Source organism: Cavia porcellus, unplaced genomic scaffold, assembly GCF_034190915.1.
Source record: "Cavia porcellus strain 051 isolate PalLab524CR breed Dunkin Hartley unplaced genomic scaffold, mCavPor4.1 scaffold_31, whole genome shotgun sequence".
In the NCBI taxonomy this organism is placed as follows: domain Eukaryota; kingdom Metazoa; phylum Chordata; class Mammalia; order Rodentia; family Caviidae; genus Cavia; species Cavia porcellus.
The window spans coordinates 34343995-34363718 of record NW_026947514.1 but is presented as its reverse complement, the minus strand read 5'-3'; the positions used below and the strand labels follow the sequence as shown (position 1 = coordinate 34363718).

At 38.3% G+C, this 19724-nt stretch overlaps 2 protein-coding genes across 29 annotated transcripts in view; both read left to right on the top strand.

The window, feature by feature from the left end:
- The window catches only part of Gphn (gephyrin), a 531921-nt gene extending 529048 nt beyond the window's left edge, over nucleotides 1–2873 (top strand). For all 25 annotated transcript variants that reach the window (XM_063241465.1, XM_063241478.1, XM_063241474.1 and 22 more), the window contains 2 exons: nucleotides 536–632; nucleotides 1887–2873. In XM_063241465.1, coding sequence (XP_063097535.1) covers nucleotides 536–632; nucleotides 1887–2020 — 231 coding nt within the window. In that variant the 3' untranslated portion in view covers nucleotides 2021–2873. The remainder of the gene's footprint in view (nucleotides 1–535; nucleotides 633–1886) is intronic.
- A 3997-nt stretch (nucleotides 2874–6870) lies between these two features.
- Nucleotides 6871–19724, top strand: part of Garin2 (golgi associated RAB2 interactor family member 2) — a 55560-nt gene continuing 42706 nt past the window's right edge. For 2 of the 4 annotated variants that reach the window (XM_063241485.1, XM_063241483.1), the window contains exons 1-3: nucleotides 6871–10573; nucleotides 15500–15581; nucleotides 18211–18359. In XM_063241485.1, the coding sequence (XP_063097555.1) occupies nucleotides 18237–18359 (123 nt within the window). In that variant the 5' untranslated portion in view covers nucleotides 6871–10573; nucleotides 15500–15581; nucleotides 18211–18236. The remainder of the gene's footprint in view (nucleotides 10574–15499; nucleotides 15582–18210; nucleotides 18360–19724) is intronic. The other 2 variants (XM_063241486.1, XM_063241484.1) reach the window with 2 other exon arrangements.

The window sequence follows — 19724 nt, the reverse complement described above, 5'->3', positions numbered from 1 at the left end:
GGATGTGTCACAGTGGGAAAGCACTTGCCTAGCATGCCCTGAGTTCAGGCTCCAGCACTGCAAAACAGCAAATAGAATGAAACGTTCATGTGAATGGCTCTCGCAGTGTAGCACTGGGAAACACACACACACACTCACACTGACTTAGAGAGAGAAGCACGGAATGATTTAGGAATCCTACCAGTAGGTTACCCCTACCAGTAAATATAAATATAAATGTAAATGTAAAATAGTTTTGTGTTGAGAATAATTGTGTGATTAAGCACCTAATGCATGTAGGCTTCAGACCTTATCTTTTTCATCCATCCTTTCTCCCACCATAAACACTGACTTGTTAGTCTTCTTTTCTCTTTTCACCAGAGCTACTCAACCCTGGACTTCATGGACTAAAAATATAAGATGAAAGTGATGAAAGCAGCAGAATGCCAAGAATATTTTCATGCCCCCTACAGTCTCAGCTCAACCTCTAATTCTTTGTAGTTTTGAGGAATGACCAGGTGGCCGCGCTTACTTTCATTTCCTCTTTATTCTGTAGTTATCATGTGATGTAAAACTGGATCCTCGCCCAGAGTACCATCGATGTATATTGACTTGGCATCACCAAGAACCACTGCCTTGGGCGCAGAGTACAGGTTAGTCATTCACATTTGCAGGTGTCCCTATTCAGTCCCTCTAAAAAAGCCATCTGTTTATACTGAATTTTGTAATTATTATACATTTCCTTCTTTTTGAAAGGTAAATGAGCTAAATTATTCCTAAACAGTATAGCATAAAAGGGCAAGAGTAAACAAATAGTTCATTGATCCATCTTTTCTAAATAAACATTTGAAATACAAATTTAGAATTTCATAAGATTTTGATCTATTCAAGCAATGTTTTGAGTATAACTTTGGTTGTAGGAAAAGGACAGCCCTGTGGTTTTTTCACCCTGATATATGAAATAATTTATAATGTGATCCCTGTAGACTTTATTATGCTCTACATATTGGTAAAGTTTAAGGGCTGAAAAATCCATATGGGTAATTTAGAATTCTAAAGTGAAGAGAATGACTTCACACCGATCAGAGGCCTCCGTCCTCAGAACCCCTAAGAGAAAACCTTTTCCATCGTCCTTTCTCCCCCTGTACACACTGGCTCCAGCACCTTATTTCTCATTTCCCCAGAGCATCTCAACCCCTAGACTTCATGGGCGGTGATGCATGGAAATGGTAGAATGTCAGCATTTTCCAAGCCCACTGTGTTCTCTGCACAACCTCCACCACTGCGGTAGACTTCAGACATTTACGCACCCTCTCTAGTCATATTTTTGCCTAATCTTTGAAGCAACTGATGAAAATTGCATTAGCCTTTAAACAAAGGTCCTTTCAACTGCAAACATTGACTATCATAGTGGCTTTGCCATCCAAAAGACCTGCATTTAAACTGATCACCAACCTGTCTAGCAGGACCTCCAGCAGATTATCTAGGACCTTTTTAATCTTTTGAGAGTCAAATAAGATAATTAAGTAAAGCAACCAGTTCCTTGTCTGGCACTTAGTAAAGAAATGGTAGGTGCTGCCATTATTAACTTTATTAAAAGGCTTTGAACTTCTCTCAGGCACATGATATTTCAGGCTGAATTAAGAAGTGGTGTGACATTTTGAAATAAATCCTTATTTTACTCTTTTAAACAAGAATTTCTAATGTTTATTCTTAAAATGAGAAAGTGTAGAATACAGTTCGCGAGCTACTAAGGAAAGTACCATGAAGTCAATCATCTCTCTTTCTCTTGAAATCCTGCTTTTTGTTGTTGTTGTTGTTGGCTTTTGCGTCAGCAAAGTCTACGATGGCTTCAGATGTGCACACCACGATGCTTATGCTGCTGTAATAAGAGTGTTTCCTTCCAGGGAATCAGATGAGCAGCCGTCTGATGAGCATGCGCAGTGCCAATGGATTGTTGATGCTACCTCCAAAGACAGAGCAGTACGTGGAACTCCACAAGGGCGAGGTGGTAGATGTCATGGTCATTGGACGGCTATGATAGTCACTAGCAGGAGAAAGCGTTGATGCATGTCCACATATCACTGACTGTAATATGCAACGGTACAGCTAGTTTTTCTGATTTGGATAAAAGTTGATCTGTATAGTCAACATCTTGAACTATATTTCAAATGAATTTAAATACCTTTTAAAGAAAAAAAATCCCTAAGAATAAATCTTAACAGACAACTCTATTCTGATTATATCAAAGCAAATTTTTCCTTTCTTGCAAATTGCTTTGTGTGTTCAATGCTAGGTCCAATAGCGATAGCTTTTAGTAGACAGCGGTAGGTGCCTGCAGAACTTGTGTTTTTCTCATCTTTAAAATACAACTACTTATGCTCTTAAATCAAGGCTGTCTGCTTATTTATACTAGTGTAGGCAACACTTGGATTTCCCTTCTTCGTATGCTTCATAACTGCTTTACGGAGAGCTTCTGCTTGTTCTTTATCATATCTCTCGTGTTTATGTGACCGTGCCAAAAGGAGAGCGGTGGGGTAGAGGCCTGCCTGCCTCAGGAATGCTCCCTGCAGTGGCAGGGATGTTTCTCAGCCTCAGAGCCTCATGGCACAGTCCTCTTGGGCAGTAAATGGGTACCTTTTATTTGAACAAACAAACTGGGGGAAAATGCTTCCTTAAGTGCTGACAGCCTTTTTAACTGATACATTTAAAATTGTACAGAAAACAATAAAATAAAATCAAAGACTGATCTTGTACAGATATTAGTGTTACCAGCATTCATGTGGAAATCAAGAGCAAAGAGAAAATAATGTTAAACAACTCTGTACCATAACATTTTCTGTAATGATACTGAAACTTAATGAATAAAAAAATCCTTGATCATTATTTAAAAATGTATTGTGTTGGCGTTATTTTTTTAAAAAAAAAGATTTTCATGCCATTCTTAGAGGGATTTTGGATAAAAGTAATAATTAAGATGGTGTATCAAGGGGTAAGAGGTAAGAGGGAGAGTTGAAGTGTGGTATGATGTAACTATAATTTACCATAGTGTTTAGGAAAAATAGCATTCTGATCTACTGCATTGTGAACAAAATATATTAGAAAGCAAAAGAATCAGTAGTTAGACTGGTCTTTCAGATTGTAGCTGCACAGTAGTGAGCATGGTTAGAGGAAAGATGCTTTTTATAAAAAATTAATGCTGATTTTAGATGCCATAAAATCAAATTTGAAATTTTTATAGTTTTTGGAATGAAAGAAAAAATAAGTAATGCACCAAAAATTTTCAGGTGAGTGCATGAAGTTTTTCTTCTACTATGTTTGAAAGGAAATGAAAAGTGAAGATAATCTTTGCTGACCACTGAAAATACACCAAAAAGATGTGCTCTATCTACTGTGTCTCTTTAATAAAACCTACGAGGTACTTTTCAAATGGTGATAGCAGAGAGAAAAAATATGCTATAGAGTGTGCTTACTAAAGCAAACTATGAAAACCTGCATACTAGAAAACAAGGTGCCAAATTATAGTGATAAAGCAAGTAGTAAGCAATAAATATTTATATTGATATTTGACAGTTCCAAAGTTGAAAATGCAATGTTTTATTTTAAATTTTCTTCTTTACATTCTATTGAAAAAATATTGCTCAATATAGGTCAAGTAAAAAGTGTATGCAGAGTGCTTTACCTACATTCATTCCAAAAATATTTATTAAGCGTCACTCGTGTGCTTGAGTACAAAGTGTATCATGCTGCTATTTATAGAAGTGTGTAGGGCAGAGTACTGATGCTGCGCTCCATCAGAGACAACGAGCACGTGTGCAGGTCACCACAATGTTGTATGTGTGTTGGATAAGACCCAATAGAGTGTGTAGAATATGATAAATGCCATGATACAAACTTCAAGGTTGGAGAAGTTCAAATTACAACTTCTATAGGGTAAAATTTCAAGGGCTAAGATGGCATTTTAGGGGACTTGAAGAAATGCTAGAATTAAGATGAGGGTGGTACAGGAAGGATATTGTGAAAATATATAATTATGCAAATTATTACTGTTTTGGTTTTTTGAGACAAGGTCTTACTATGCAGTTCAGACAGGCCTTGAATTCACTATGTAGCCTAGTCTGGCCTTGAATTCATGGCACTTCTGCCTCACCCTCCTGAGTAGTGAGTGGGATTATAGACATGTGCCACCATGCCCTGCTGAGAATTATGTAATTTTAATCATCATTATAGAAGGTAAGCACACAAATATAGGGATTTTGCTCATTTTATCCTTGATATTACCCCAAATCCTTCATGGAGTTCCTGGCTTATGTACATATTTGTAGGCATCAGTAAATATTTGTTCAGTGAAACACATTATATATGGAGCTTACTATGTGCCAGGCACTATTATAAACACTTTGCATTTTAATTTTGCCAGCCTTTTGTTGTTGTTGTTGTTGTTGTTTAACCAGAGATCAAACTCATGACCTCACGCTTGCCAGGCAGGCACTTATGCTGCTGAGTTAAATCCCCTGCCTTGCCTGCACTGTTATATAACAGTTTTCACTGTAATTTTGCCTATACTCTGAGGGTTCTTATTCCCATATGACAAATGAAGAAACGAAGGCACAGAAATTTAAGAAGCTGCTCTACAGAAAATGACCAGGATTCAAATTTAACTACCTAGCTCCAGAGTTCATACTTTTTTTTTTTTGAACTGGGGATCAAACTCCTAACCTCACACTTGCCAGGCAGGCACATGTGCCACTGAGCTAAGTCCCCAGCCCCAGAGTCCATACTCTCAAGCACTAAGCTGATACAGAAAGCTTTACTCTCAAGCACTAAGCTAATACAGAAAGCTAATATAAGATATGGAAAAGCTTTAAAAAGTACATACTTAGGGTCTAAACTATAAAGCTTTTGAAGCTAGGCAGGGTGCTGCAGGTCTGTAATCCCAGCACTTTGGGAGTCCAAGGCAGGAGGATCTCTGAGAGTTCAAGGTCAGTCTAAAGTGCATAGTGAAACACTGTCTCAAAAAGAAGACATAAATAAATAAAGAAATAAAAGCTTTTGAATAGCAAGAAGTGTAGATTTATTCTAAAGATAAAACTGTTAGGGATTTTTTTTTTTTGTCAAGGAGGAGTCATGAGCAGAGCTGTTTAGGGGAAATCCTCTGGCAGCATCAAGCAGGTCAGAGAGCAGGGAGAGACTGGGGCACCAGTGAAGATGTGATTAAGGTTGTGCAGGTGAGCAGTTGGAGGTGATAATGGGCATCCATGATGGCGAACCCTTTGGAGTTGTCAGTGATAGAAACAGCCTACTGTGGCACGTGTGCCATGGGGTCACCACGACTGGAACAGAGGAATGTGCTTCTGGAGGTAAGAACAGAAAAAATCTAATCACTGGTTTCAAGTTTGGGGAAGTAAGTTAATGAAGAGATGATTCAAAGTCTTCAGTCTTGGCTGTTTGAAAAACGTTAAATGATTAATAAGAAAGTCAGAAAAGTGGATTGTGTGGAGGAGCTGATGAGTGTAGACGTGTTTGAGATGTCACAGGAGTACAGTACTGAGGAAGCCATGTCTTGTTAGTATTTGAAAGTTCAGGTTAGGAGTTGACAAGATACCAGTTAGACGCACTTGGAGATCATTTGTATAAATGATCTTTAAGAGCAGATGAACAGGATTATCAAGAAAAGGCATGCCAAGAAAAGAGGACAGGGTGTTGGGGTGTTTGGAGGGAAAGCCATGAATGAAATGAAAGGAAGAGTTAGCTGCAGAGAAGAAATGGGAGTGCAGCATCCCACAAACCACGGAGGAGAATCAAGAAGAAAGGATCATCAACTGTCAAATGCAAAGGAAATATATTTCTTTACAAGTTAATCAGTTATGAGTGATGAGTACAATTTCAAAAAATCAGATTGAAAATTATTTTTAAAAATTGCAAAACACACAGAATGTGATTTCTTTGGAACTTAACATAAAAGAAAAAAATACAAGATGGTAGATTAAACTGATAGCAAGATGGAATGAAAATTTTTGTGTTTTTTTTAAATTTTATTTAAAGATTTATGTGTGGTTTTGAAAAGCGAAACAATGCTAAATATATGAAACAGGTAATACCAAGGTACCTAAGTAGAGAAAGAATTTAAGAAGCTGAATTTAAGGGCGGTGGTTAATCTGAAAATGAAAAGGACGTTTTTCTTTGTGAGTTGTAGAAGGGAAAATACATGAACACATTTGGAATGGATACAAGGGAAATTTGAAAGTTAAGGATTAATTAAATGGTTCTACTTTGTCACAGTTATTATCACTTAATCTATTTCCATTTATTTGACCACAGTTGTTTTAATAATTAAGCATATATAGCATGTTACATTTTACAAGTTTTTCTGTCTTATTAGGTATACTTGAAAAACTGTAGAAGAAAAACTCTTCAGATTCTTACAGCTGGGTAAAAATTAACTAGATTTTGGGCTCTGTGTTTTGATTGTTTCCGGCCATATCATACAATGAATAAAGGAACATAAGCAGATTGTGATAGCAAAGTAAATGTTATTAAATGGTGCATGTTATAGCAGTAGATCTTTCACTGCTTTTATTTTTTAAATAATTTGCTAAGAAAACTTTGTAGATCTAGCCGATTATCAACTCAACCACCATAAAACCCTAGCAAGGTAAGTCATTATTCCTATTTATAGAAAATGGTGATTTATGTAAGCACAAACTCCAAAGCAAATTAACTGTGTATTTTGTTATCCTAATTATGGGTCTGAGTTACTGCATTATATCTATTTAGCATGTTTATAACAAATATTATACTTGATTCTCTGATACAGTTATATTGTTACAGAGTTTATTGATAACTTGGCCTAAAACCAAAAGAGTAAAGAATCAGTTGATTCTTTTTTTTTTTTTTTTTTTTTTTTGATGCACAGTTACCAACAGTTCTTGTGTGGTCTTTGGTAATAATGTATTCAACTAGTAGGCACTGAGAATACAGTGATGAACGAAGCAAAGTTTCTGATATCCAAGTAGAGAAAGTAAACTGTGAGAAACAAAAATATATATATATTTTTAAATACAAGATAGGAAAAGTCTATGAAGAAAAGCCATTAATATGTTAGACAGTGAGTGAAAATCTAAATCAGAGTCAGTTGTGGTAGGGTCCAGACTTTTTCTTAAAGATGAAAATCAAGCCAATTGTTTCAAAAGAGAGATTTTAATATAGGAATAAGTTAAACAGATTTTGGGGGCCTGGAAAAGCACAAGGGAAAAACTGAGATGTTAGGGATGATAACTAGAGGAAGCAACTGTCACAGCTCAGGCAGAGGGACTGGGAGAAGGGATTAAGGTGATTGGACCTAAAACCTCAGAGCAGACAGTTTGGGGATGGGGCTTAAGATATCTGCTCAGCTGATGATTTTGAGAATTTTAAAAAATTTCAGGCTTTTACCGTTTGCTGTTGCCAGGTAACACTGACAGAAACAAGGCTGCTGCTTCCCAAGCTCCAACTAGTCTAATACAACCTATCGTTGAACCTGACAGAAAGCCAGCTGGGGAAAGAAATGCAATTACAGCCTCAGCTCCACAATGCAGCATCTGCAAATGGTGGGCTTGGAGCTGAGAGATCATCATTAATCAAGAATTAAGAAAGAGCTCTCTGAACAGGTGACGTTTGAGCTGGGTTGTGAAAAATAAAAATAAACCCTGCATGTGAAGAGTTGGAAGATGATTTCAGACAGAGTAAAGGATTTAAAGAATGCAATAACAGCAAAAAGACAAAAGTATTATGAGAGGTGAGTAGTGAGCCAGAACATAGCTGGAGATAGATGGAGTCAAACTGTTCACCAGAACATAGGCTTTTGAGTGTAAGTACATGCCTACACCTTATGACAGATTCTGGGAGCACTGAGAGAAGTCGATCATTTACTAAATGCCAGATGAAAGGTACCATGCTAAACTAGGGTTCCTGCAGACAAGCAACTCATTCTCTGCCTCCCACACCTGCTCCTCTGCCTATATTTTGTTTCCTGCTTAATGGCATCATCGTTTATCCAGTTTCTCAAACCAGAAATTCCTGAGTCATCTTTCTGACTCCCCACATGCAGTGAGTTCCATGTTAATCCCCTCCTTCCCAGTCTTGCTGCACTGCCTTGGTCTCTATCTCCAGAATGTTCTCACCAAATCTGTCCTTTACACTGTAACCTGTGTGAAGGATCCAGAGCATAAATCAACTTTTGTAAAACTACTAGAACACCTCTGCAACAGTAAGGTAAAGTACCCAGTTATGTTATTCAAAGTCCTCCACAATCTAGTGCCTTCCTCCCCAACTCCATTTTCTCTCCCTTCCCATTTTATATATAAGCAAACCATTTGCAATTACTCCCTCAAACCTTGTTACAGAATGCCACTGTGCTTTTGTTTAGGCTGATTAATCCTTCAAGATTTAGCCTGAAGGCTAGGGATGTAGCTCAGTGGTAGAGCTTGTTCAGGAGGTACCACCAAAAAAAAAAAAAAAAAAAAAAAAAAGTTCGTGTAAGTATTACCCTCTCCAGCAAGCCTTCCTTACATCCCCAAACTGGACAAAGTGCTCCCACCACCAGGGTTCCCAGAGTTCTCTGGGTATCCCCTATGTTACTAGTAAACCACATTAAAATAATTTGCTTACATACTTTACTTCCTCCCCTGCTTACAGAGGCTGTTCTCTGAGGACAGAGGCTGTTCATCTTTACTGCCCAGCATGGATAACGGATACTCCTTACTCAACTGACCAGTAGAATTGACCTTGCATAGCACTCATCAGGGAGCCAGAGACAGAACATGGAGGAAACCTTTATATCCCAAGCTTTTAACAGGCAGTTGAAAGTACCCTACACAGCATGAACAAGCAGACCCATCTCATGAGCAGCAAAGAAAGCATGGCTTATTAGGAATCTCAATGATAAATACTTTAAGTGAACTTACAGCAGTATCTCCAAATGAAGTCACAAATATGACTTTATGTTTTATTGCTGTTAAAGAGCATTCATATTGTAAAGGCAAATATTTACACCATAATTTTTATTTCCCTATTTTGGTATTTCCATACTTTTTAATGTATCAGTATGAAGTAATACCAAAGGACTTAATCAAGATTCTTCAGAAATAATATCATCATGGCTAAAGAAAAGAAACCAGATTTACGCAAAAATGTTTCCTGTTCCTGGAGCAGGAAAAACAGGACCTAGAAAGTCGTAGTTAAGCAAGTGATAATTATGCAATAAATATGCTGGATAAAGAAGTGAAGACTAGAAACCTAGCCAGTGTTCTAGAGGTATGAGTGGGGGAAGAACTGTCCACCTGAAAGATGGTGCTCAGCATGAAATATGGGAAGCCCAACACTCAGGCAAAATTGCCCAGGGTGCCCTCAAGCCTATATAGGGAGAGGCTGCCTTTGTCTGTAGACTGAGCCAGTTGTGTGTGTTGAGCTCTCATAGAGTCTGTACCATTAAATACCAGAGCTAGTTATGCCTCAGGCCCTGGACTCTGCTTCTGGGAAACTGTCCTGATGCATATCCTGTGGGAGTGCCTGTTATCAACTCCTGACAGCCACACACAGTCCCAAAAAGCAGTTACAGTTCTTGTCATAGGAAGACTTATCACTTGGATAGTCCATGTTGGTTCTAAGAAACTGAAATATTGTCTAGGCCCTGCCAAAATCTAGCACTCAGATAGAATACAGTGGCCCAAATGAAGTGACTTCACTAAGGTAATGCTTGCCTTCAGGCCGAGGAGTCAGCTAGTACCTCCCGTGTGATTCCGCCTTCACAAGCAGGCAGTGAGGTAGCTGCACAGGTGGGCATCTGCATCATTTGACTAAAACATAAAAGTGAAAATGATGGGGGATGGAGAATCTCCTAAACACACAGAAAGGTGAGGACAAATAACCTAATCACATATTCTCTAGACAGAAGGACACTTTCAGAAAAAATGTCATGTGTTTATTTGTATTTGTTCATCCATCCGGTCAGTTCCGGAGTGCCCGTTTACCATGTGTCCAGATCCAAAGATGAAAGAGTCAAGCTGTGTATCAGAACCCTCAGTTCTTCCTGTGAGCAGTTGCCCTCTAAGAATGCTAAATTCTCTTGAAGCCTTTCTTCAGAGATGTCTCTGAAATTAGATACAGTCTGCCTGAATGATACATTACCAACTAAATGATAAATGATGTATTTTCAACCTTCACAGCATGGTATCTTTTCCATAGTCATATTACTGCTAGGCTGACATTTCTCCCCAAGGACACCCTAAATCTTCACAGGCCACCAGAACCACCCACGAGCTATCTGGACTCCAGGAATGCTGCCCACAGCCATCGCAGTAGAATCCTCTGAACCACCTCTGCCCTGTGCTCTCTTACTTCAAAAGTCTACCTATGTCAACACATTATGATGCAGGAACAACAGAACAATGCCCTGGGCACCCTGGCCTGCACTTTTACCAAGTGGTTAGCTGCCTGCCTGCCCAGGAGACATGAAAACCTTCTGCTAAGGACATGTGAGAAGAGTAGAAACGTGCTCATTGTCCTGGTCGACATCCAGGAGGTTTCCAGAGATCTATTGCAGCCTCATTTCTGTGTAAGTGTCTGCCTGTTACTGGTTACTGAACCCGAATGTGAACCTGAGGGAGAAGGAACTGGACAGTTAGTTGCTTTAATACTGATCCTGTAAGAGCAGAATGTCTCTTTCTGGCTTTCATTTTTCCTTCTTGTTTCGCTGCATCTACCCCAACATGAACAATCAGGAAACTCAGAGATTTACTATAACCTGGTGGCTAAATTTTTCTTAGACATAATCTTTTGACAATTTGAATTTTAAATAAAAGCATGCTTTCAGGATTACTTTTAAATTCTCATTTTTCAAACAACTGCACTAATTTTCTTCCATTAGTAACTGAGAATTTGGAAGTCCATCTTTTTTTTTCCATATTGGAATTTGAACCCAGAATCTTTGCACTGTTACATCCCCAGCCCCTTTTTATTTTTTATTTTGAGACAAGTTCTCACGAAGTTGTCTAGGCTACACTGAAATTTATGATCCTCCTACCTCAGTCTCCCCAAGTGTTGGGTTTACAAGTATGTGCCACCACCTGTTTTGATGACCGTGATTTTTAATTACCCAAATGGGAAAGATCCGTAACCCAGGATCTGCTGGTCACAGCTGGAAAGCTGGGGGAGGCGGCTGCCATTGTGAAGAGAAAGGAGGCTGCAACAGTCAACTTCAAAGATGCAACCAGAATTGCAACCTAGAATCATGATGGGCTAATCTTAAAATGTATTTATTAGTGTGTTAAGAATCTTCTCAGAAGAAAATCCTGTGTGTAAAATCGAATGCTTCAGGGCTGAGGATTTAGTTTAGTGGCATAAGCGCCTGCCTGGCAAGCACAAGATTGTGAGTTCAATCCCTGCTACCAAAAACAAAAACAAAAAATCCTGTGCTTCAAAATGCTTTGAAGAATTAACCTGAAACACCACGAATTACAGAAAACAGCTTTATTGAGTGACAGATAAGCGTCATCACTTAAGAGCAGTTATGTAATCACAAATACAATAAAAAGAAAAAGACCAAGAGAATCTAGGTGGTGGGTGGATGAGTATTCACTATAGAATTCTTTCAGTTTTGTCATAGGTTTGAAAGGCTCCAGGGAACTCTAAGTAGCTAACATTCAGAGACCATTTTAGAGGTATAAACATCCCTCTAAATCAGGCAGCCAGGAACCCAGTCAGAATACCTTTTTGCTGCCTCCTCAGGTACCACCCCCTTCTTCTCAGTTTTCAAGCTTTCACATATCCAAAATATTCCAGACAATTGCATTTATTCCTGGAAAAAAAAAAAACACCTTAGCAGCAGCATGCATGAGCACCCACACTGTTCTCAGCCCTGACAATGTGGCATGGTCATCCCTGAAAGAGTGGCAAGCTGGAGAAGCCCTCGGGCAGTCTGGACGCTGCGAGAAAGGGACGTCAGCTCCACTCCTGACTGCTGTGCACATGCTGCTTTTCTGTGCTTGATTTCCCAGTTTGTGCCTGACAGTGATTTCTGGTCTGTAAACAGATTTGATATAGGATCCCGCTACCTTTTCTTTTAGTAAAAGTAACCAACAATGTGTTTTTCAGATGAAAATTACAACTATAATTCTGCAGAAAGGTACAGCCTGATATAACTGCCTGTTAATGTTCAACTGAAACTGAAAAAAACAAAGAAAATGATTGAGGGGGAGGAAAAGCACTTAAAGGAAATAGCAGCCAGGCCTGGTGGTGCACACTTGTAATTCCAGAACTCTGAGACACTGAGGTAGGAAGATGGTGCATTCAAGTCCGGCCTGGACAATTTACCACTTAGTGAGATGCTGTCTTAAAAAAAAGGAACTGAGAAGACAGCTTAGTGCAAAGGCCCTGGGTTCAATTCTGGGCATCACCAAAAAAAAGAAAGAAAAAAGAAAAACACAAAGAAGTAAAGCATCTGCTAGTGGTAGAGGATTAAATCCTCCAATAGGATTAAAACTTTCCCAGGCCATCTTTGCTCTGCAGCACAGCTAAAACCCTTATCTACACTATATGCTCTGTGTCTTGCTTACTTGATTTAATGTGAACCTACCAAAGAACATAAATATGTACTAGAAAAATCTAAACTGTGATTGGGAAAATTAGTATATAACCCTGAAATAACAAATTATAATGAAAGATTGTATGAATCTATGAAATGAAGCCAGTTCTGTGTCCCTAAAGTGGCCTATAGAAACCATGCTGGGTTTCTCTGTGTTAATTCACACATTCATTCAACACATATGTATTGTCATTTAATTAAATTGGCCCTTATATAATTAATCTTTTAATACTGAACTTTACTTTTTATTTACAATGTTGTATTGTAGAACTCTAGTACACATATATTAACAAAGCATGATAGTAGAACTTTCCTAAAGAATTTGTGTAAGATTTTTACTGTTTGAAATATTTATATTTAGGGCTGAGAATTTAGCTCAGCAGCATAAGCACCTGTCTGGCAAGTGCGAGGTCATGTGTTTGATCCCTGGCACCAAAATATAAAATAAAATATTTGTATTTAATCTGTAAATATTCAGGTTAGTAGTATAAGTAACATTGTTGCAAGTTTCACCAGCAACATCTCTCTGCTCTAACCACTCTTGATTAAAGGCTATGGGGTCATCATTCTCATGTGGAATGACCACAAGGTGATGCAAGGTAGCTGTACACGCACTGTTCATGTTTTTCATTTATCCTTATTAAAAGTGTATCCATAGATAGCAATAAAAACATTTTAAATTGGGCAATACTGATGGTTGCAAAGTCACTGAAATTTGTACCCTTTAAGTAAGCTGGCTGGTCTGTAAGTTATTTCTCAATAAAACTATTTTAAAAACTAATCTAAGTCAGTCCCAGTGATGTCACCTGTAGTCCCAGCATTCAAAAGGTTGAAACTGGAGCTCACTTGAGTCCAGGAGTTTGAGAACAGCCAGGGCAGAGAACCCATCTTTAAAAAAAAAAGATTTAAAGATAAAAGAATTAGCAATCCCAACAGTTGGGAGGCTGAGGCAGAAGGATTAGCATGAGTTTGAGGCCAGCCTGGACTACATAGTAAGAACTTGTCATGATAGATGATAGATGATCCATCGATGGATAGATAACAAAACTATCTGCAATATTCCAGTCCATACAAAATAAAATTATGTTGAACCATCAAAATTAATAACTGTAGAAAGACTACTTACTGGGTAGGAGAGTGAGGGCTGAGCTGACTTATGCACTAAAAAAAGCAAAGCCAAGTACAAGTAATCGAGAGCCCTGGATCTATCTACTTCTTTTTAAAAGAAAATAATTTGTCAAACTTCAGTTTAATCACAAAGTACAATTAATTTTGGCATGTCTTACAAGAGGTTATGTTGTTCCAAATGGCTTCATGCCATGACTGCTAACTAGTGCTTTAAATGATATTTAATGTTCTGGAAAAATATTAATATATAGTAATTAAGTGAAAAGTCTATTTGTAAAACTCAAAAGATCAAAATTTCAATACTGTCACTAGATATTAAAAGTGAAATTACTATGTAGTTAATTTAATGGCTTAATTGTGAACCACTGACAAATTATGCAGGGTATGCGTGTGTGTGTGTTTGTGACCAAATTGGTTCCACAGAACCACTCATCTGAAGAAGAGTGCAGTCTTGACGAATTAATCAGGATACTTGGTGCGATTGGGAGGGTACTGTGTGTAGATAATATCAAATCAGTAATAACACAGTCAAAATTCAATGCATACCTAATCCAAGAGGGCCAAGATAACATCAGGACAAAATTATAGAAACGAAAAACATCACATCAGAGATCATGAGAGAGCCTGTTACCTTTTCTGCTCCTTAGATGACTCATCTTTGTTCCAAGTTCAAAAACAAGAAGGCAAAACCCACTCACGGCTACAAATTCTCTAAATTCTACCTGTTTCCCTCATCATCATCTTTGTGTCCTGATTCCACAGCTACCCTGGGAGATCTTCTGCTAACTTTTCTCTGGAGAGATTGTTCTTAAATCCAGGGAGCTCTGGAGGGAAAATAAATGCCTTCACTGAGAAAAGAGACACCCTAGTTCTAGTGGCCATGTGCACCAACTAATTAGCAAGTGTCTCTAAACAGTAGGCACAACTTCCAACAAGGGGGCGGTTTCATTCCCCTGAGTGGTTTTTTTAGTAGGCACTGTATCATCCACCTCTGGATGAATGAGTTAACTACTACATTTTCCCAAATCTAAAATCCAGCTGGGCTTGGTGGCACACACCTGTGATCCCAGCACGAGGGAGACTAAGGCAGGAAGACTGGCACAAGTTCAAGGCCAGCCTGGGCCACGTAGTGAACTCAAAACCAGTCTGAACTGCATAGCAAGACCTTGTCTCAAACAAAAAACAAAAGCTAAGCTCCATCATTAATAGGCTGTACTATTATTTTATGGGCCACTAAGAAAGAAAAAAAGCTGCTAATTATATAAAGCAATGCTTTCTTATTACTTATAGTTTTCTCACACAATATTCTTTAGTCCATCATCTTCTGCACATTTCTTAAAGGAATACTTCGCCTCCTTCTTCCAAGCTTCTGACATGTGTTCTGCTAGTTTTGCACTGAGATTTTCTCAATCTTAATATGTGTCAACATAAAATTTCAGATAACCACAGAACACATTTTAAACAGCATTTAAACACAACTCGGGTAAAAATCTGGGTCACTTCCTGTGCTACATTCATCAAATACCTTCTGTGTCTGAGAAGCCTAGCATTTCACTGTGGGCAGTTTCAGGTCAATGACAAGCAGTGGACTCTGGTTCCATCCACAGAAGATCATGATCATCAGCAGTGGCTGATATGTGTTCAAATGTGGACAGCAGACCCCTCTGACTATCTTTGCCCACCTAACAGGAAAGTAGAAATAAAGTATAGAACTGCAATTAGCTTCCTTTATATAATACTTTATTTCCTATTTTTGTTTCTTTCACAAAGGTTTCATCATGAAAAGGAGGAAGCACAAACTGAAGTGAGTTGCAAACCTTGTCTCTAACAGAGAACAGTGGCTGGGCTTGAGGTAAGATGTGATAGACCTTACAGATGAGCTTGTGTGCACACCCTCTCGTCTTTTAGTTTCTTTCTCTCCTTTCCTCTCTTATTTACTTCACTTTCCACGCCATGTTTTTCTCTTCCTCTCTTGGAGACTCAGTATACAAAGACGCCATCTATAGTGATCAGCTTTTCTGTATACCCAGAGAGAACTGTGAACTGATGAGACTCTGAGCTGAGAGGGGCACAAGGATAAGGAACCCAAGGCCTTGCCCACCGTGGCCCTGAGCTGTGTGATGTTAGGGTAGTTACTTTCCTCTCTAACCCAATGGGGTCTCTTCATGGCGTTTTGCAAATTGAATCAGACAGTCCATGAAAGCCTTCTTTGCCTGCCACTTAATAAGTGCAAAAAGAACATTGTTGAATATTCTCTCATCCTTTCTGTTTTAGATGATGTTGTTTGTTGTATCTCTCCTTTTTTCCTCAAATGCTTTTTTGTTTGGTGTTTTGTTTTCTCTCAATTTGGCTCCTATATTTTATTTTCTTTGCTTTCTTGCTTTTCTTGAGACATTTTACTTTCCCACTGTGCAAGCATAAGACATAGTAAAGGGAGCCGCTGAGCGGCCACCAGTGGGAGGTCTGATGGATATAACTGTGTTTGGAGTCAGATTCCCATGGTTGGCTGTGCCCAGAGCCGTGTGTTCACATGTCAGGAATGGAGGATTCTGCTCCTTACAGACACAGCTGGGCTACAACACGAGCTGCTCACCACCTACCCATTTGCTCACCTAGGAAGAAAAGGAGTCTCTGAGAAAGGATTGAAGTGAGACTAAATGTGTGCATATACATATCCATACACACTCGCTCATGCACATACACACATATTTGATCTACTGGTGCCAGTTAAGTACCCTTTAACTGGTGTATAGTTTGTGAAAGAGATGAGAAATATTTTATTATTTTGTTGTTATTGTGGTAAAATCCACATAAAAGTGGCTACCTTAACTATTTTTAAATGCATAGTTCAGTGATATTAGATTCATCATGTTGTTGTGACCATCACCATCCAGCTCCAGAACATTTTTCATCTTGTAAAAGTGAAACTGTACTCATTAAACACTAACTCCCTGTTCTCTCACCCCGTAACCCTAACAACCAGCATTCTACTTGTCTCTGGGATTTGATTAATCTAGGTAGCTCTATTATAGAATACGTGGCTTTTGTGACTGGCTTATTTCACTCAGCACAGTGGCCTCATCCATATTGTAGTATGTGTGAGAATTTCTTTCCTTCTGAGGCTCGTATTCCATCATATATATATATATATATATATATATATATATATATATCGTATTTTGTTTATCAGCATACATTTAGATTTATGCTAAATACTACTATGGACATGGGAGCACAAATGTCTTTTAAAGTTTTCAGTTTTTGAAATCTGTGTGCAGCAATAGAATTATTGGGTCATACAGCATTTCTGTATTTAAATTTTTGAGAAGCCATCATTGTTTTCCATACCAGCTGTACCATTCTGTCCAACAGTACATGAAAGTTTAAATTTCTCCACATCCCTGTCAACACTTGTTATGTTCTGTCTGTAGTTATAGGAGCAGGAGATAATTTTGGTTTGTTTTGCAGTAGCGGGCTTACACCAAGGGCTTTGTGCATGCTAGGCAAGCGCTCTACCACTAAACTACCTCTCCAGCCCCGTTTTGTTTTTGTTTTATTGAGACAAGATTCCACTATCTACTTCAAGCTAGTTTTGAACTACCAGTTGCTAAGACTACAGGCATGCTACCTGGCTTTGTGTTTCGGCTTAGTTTTAAATAGTTCCCAACCTTATGAATGTGAAGTAATATGTCATTGTAGCTATGATTTGCAGTTCTCTAATGATTAGTGATATCTATATTTTTCACATAATTATTGACCTTTTTAAAAAATTAGCCTTTTAAAAAGAAATGTCTATTTAATTGGGAAGGCAGACTTTTATATTTACTGAAACCTTAGTATTAACTTCTTAGAATTAGTATTTTTGGCAGATGAAAAGTGAAATCCAATGTCATAGAGTCAATGTCTATTGAAGCAGTTTTGAGAGACAGAGGAGAGAGAGAGAGAGAGAGAGAGAGAGAGAGAGAGAGAGAGAGAGAGATACTTAGATAGTGGGATAGGACCTGTTATTGATTAGGTCGATATCCATAGTTTACCTCCCAGCCAAGAGCCAAGGTTTAGTCATGAGTTAATTGTGTGGAAGAAGTGTTCTCAGTTTAGTATAGTTTTGACATCCTTCTTACATAAAAAAGAATTTGAGAAACCTGCAAAGTAGTACTGTATACCACGGAATATAGAAAGTAACGGTTCAGAGGAGGGGTCGCATGTACTGGGAAGTCTGCCAGCGAGCCCTTTCCTAAGCTCCGACTGAATCTCACTGCGTTCTAGCCACATAGCTCCATCACTCTGTATTGCAAGTGTCTGTTTTCCCGTCTATATCATCCCAACTTCTTTTCTCCACAATGTCACCTCGAGAGTGAAAGCTCTATGAGGACATGGACCTTATCAGTCCTGTTTAGATGTATCTAGGTATTAATAAAATTTGCTGAATTGGTTAATAAATGAAATTTAACTATTACATTTTATCATATTCATTCTTTCAGTTTTCTGATGTTTTTGTATAAGTACAATGAAGAAGAACAAAGGGAAGTCAGTTGACACGCGTGGTCCAGGACATCTTCAAAATATGTTGGATGAAGGAGAATATGCCCCTTTTCTGTCTGCTCCCATGTTAGAGAGCAATTTTATTCAGGTAACTACTTTAGCATCAAAGAAAATTGCAATAACTTTAGTATTTAATTTTCTCAAGACGACTGAAAAGGCTGGGAGGAGAATTGTTTTAAATGTGGCAAGGGAATCTGTGGTATCATTGAAGGCAACAGTTCTGGAATTTTAAACAACCTGGAATACTTACAGTGCTAAAAGGACATCCATTTCAAATGCTCCATACAAACTCTTAGGCAGGGATTCTGTCCTAATTCTACCACAATTGTCATTCTACCATAACCTTCCCAAAGTCACATGAAGTGATTTTTAGAACATCCTGTCACAGGGAAGCATTCAGATGACTTCTTTCTAGAAGAAATTTTAAGAAAAAAAAAGTGTGTAACAGATTCGGAATTAAAATGATTCTTAATTCTCTTCCAAAAAAATAAGTAATAAGAACTAAGGAGTAATAAAACCCAAAATGTGTAAATTTTGTTGTAAAAAAGAGAGGGAAAAAAGTGCTCTAAAGGATACAGCTGCAAGTGTGTTTAGGGGTGTTAAATAGCTGACCATATTAATGTTTTTGGTTGGATCATTGAACACAACTGTTTGCAGTCTCTCTGTTTGAATGTTCACTTTGTATGCTTTGATATTGTGACTTGAGCAACTATCTGTAAGATGATAATGTGTAATCTATTAACTGGTGATTTCTTACTGGTTTTTTTTTTTTTTTGTAGTTCTGTATTACTTGTACCCTTACACCACTTTGTTTTGTTTTTTCTCTTTTTCCTTTTATATAAAATTCTTTAAAAATGACTCTTAGCTCCAAAGGAAAAACATAATTGTCAGATAGTGTCAGAGAGAAAAGCTTTCTTCTCATAAGAATGTTCCTGCATCCTACATTTCAGTGCATGAAAGAAGTGCCAACTCTCCCCTAAACATACAACACTAAAACCTTCACACAAAGGATTAGGGAAATGCACTCAGTGGTATGGGCCATACTCTCACAATGTCTATACTAAACACTTAGCTATTATTACCTCTAAGTCCCACACAGCCAAGCGGACTCAGCCGATTCCACAGGAGTTACAAGAAAAATAACAGACACTTACCCAAAAGTAAGGAAGCTTCCTCTTTCATAAGTGGATTCTCTGTATTCACACCTGAGGGTTAGGTGACCTCCCCAGCCCAGTATATCACAGTCAGGAGGGGAACCTCCAGAAGCACGTCAGGTGATGCCCCAGAACACGTGTGACAAGTCACGATGTGATGTTCTTTGCCTTGTACCTACTTTCCTATGAATTTATTTTATTTTTAACCTTTCTTTCTATGCCATTTCCAAATCACCTTTTGCACACTCTAATTACATATACCTGCACTGCACTGGGGAGATTACAGTCGATAGACTAGA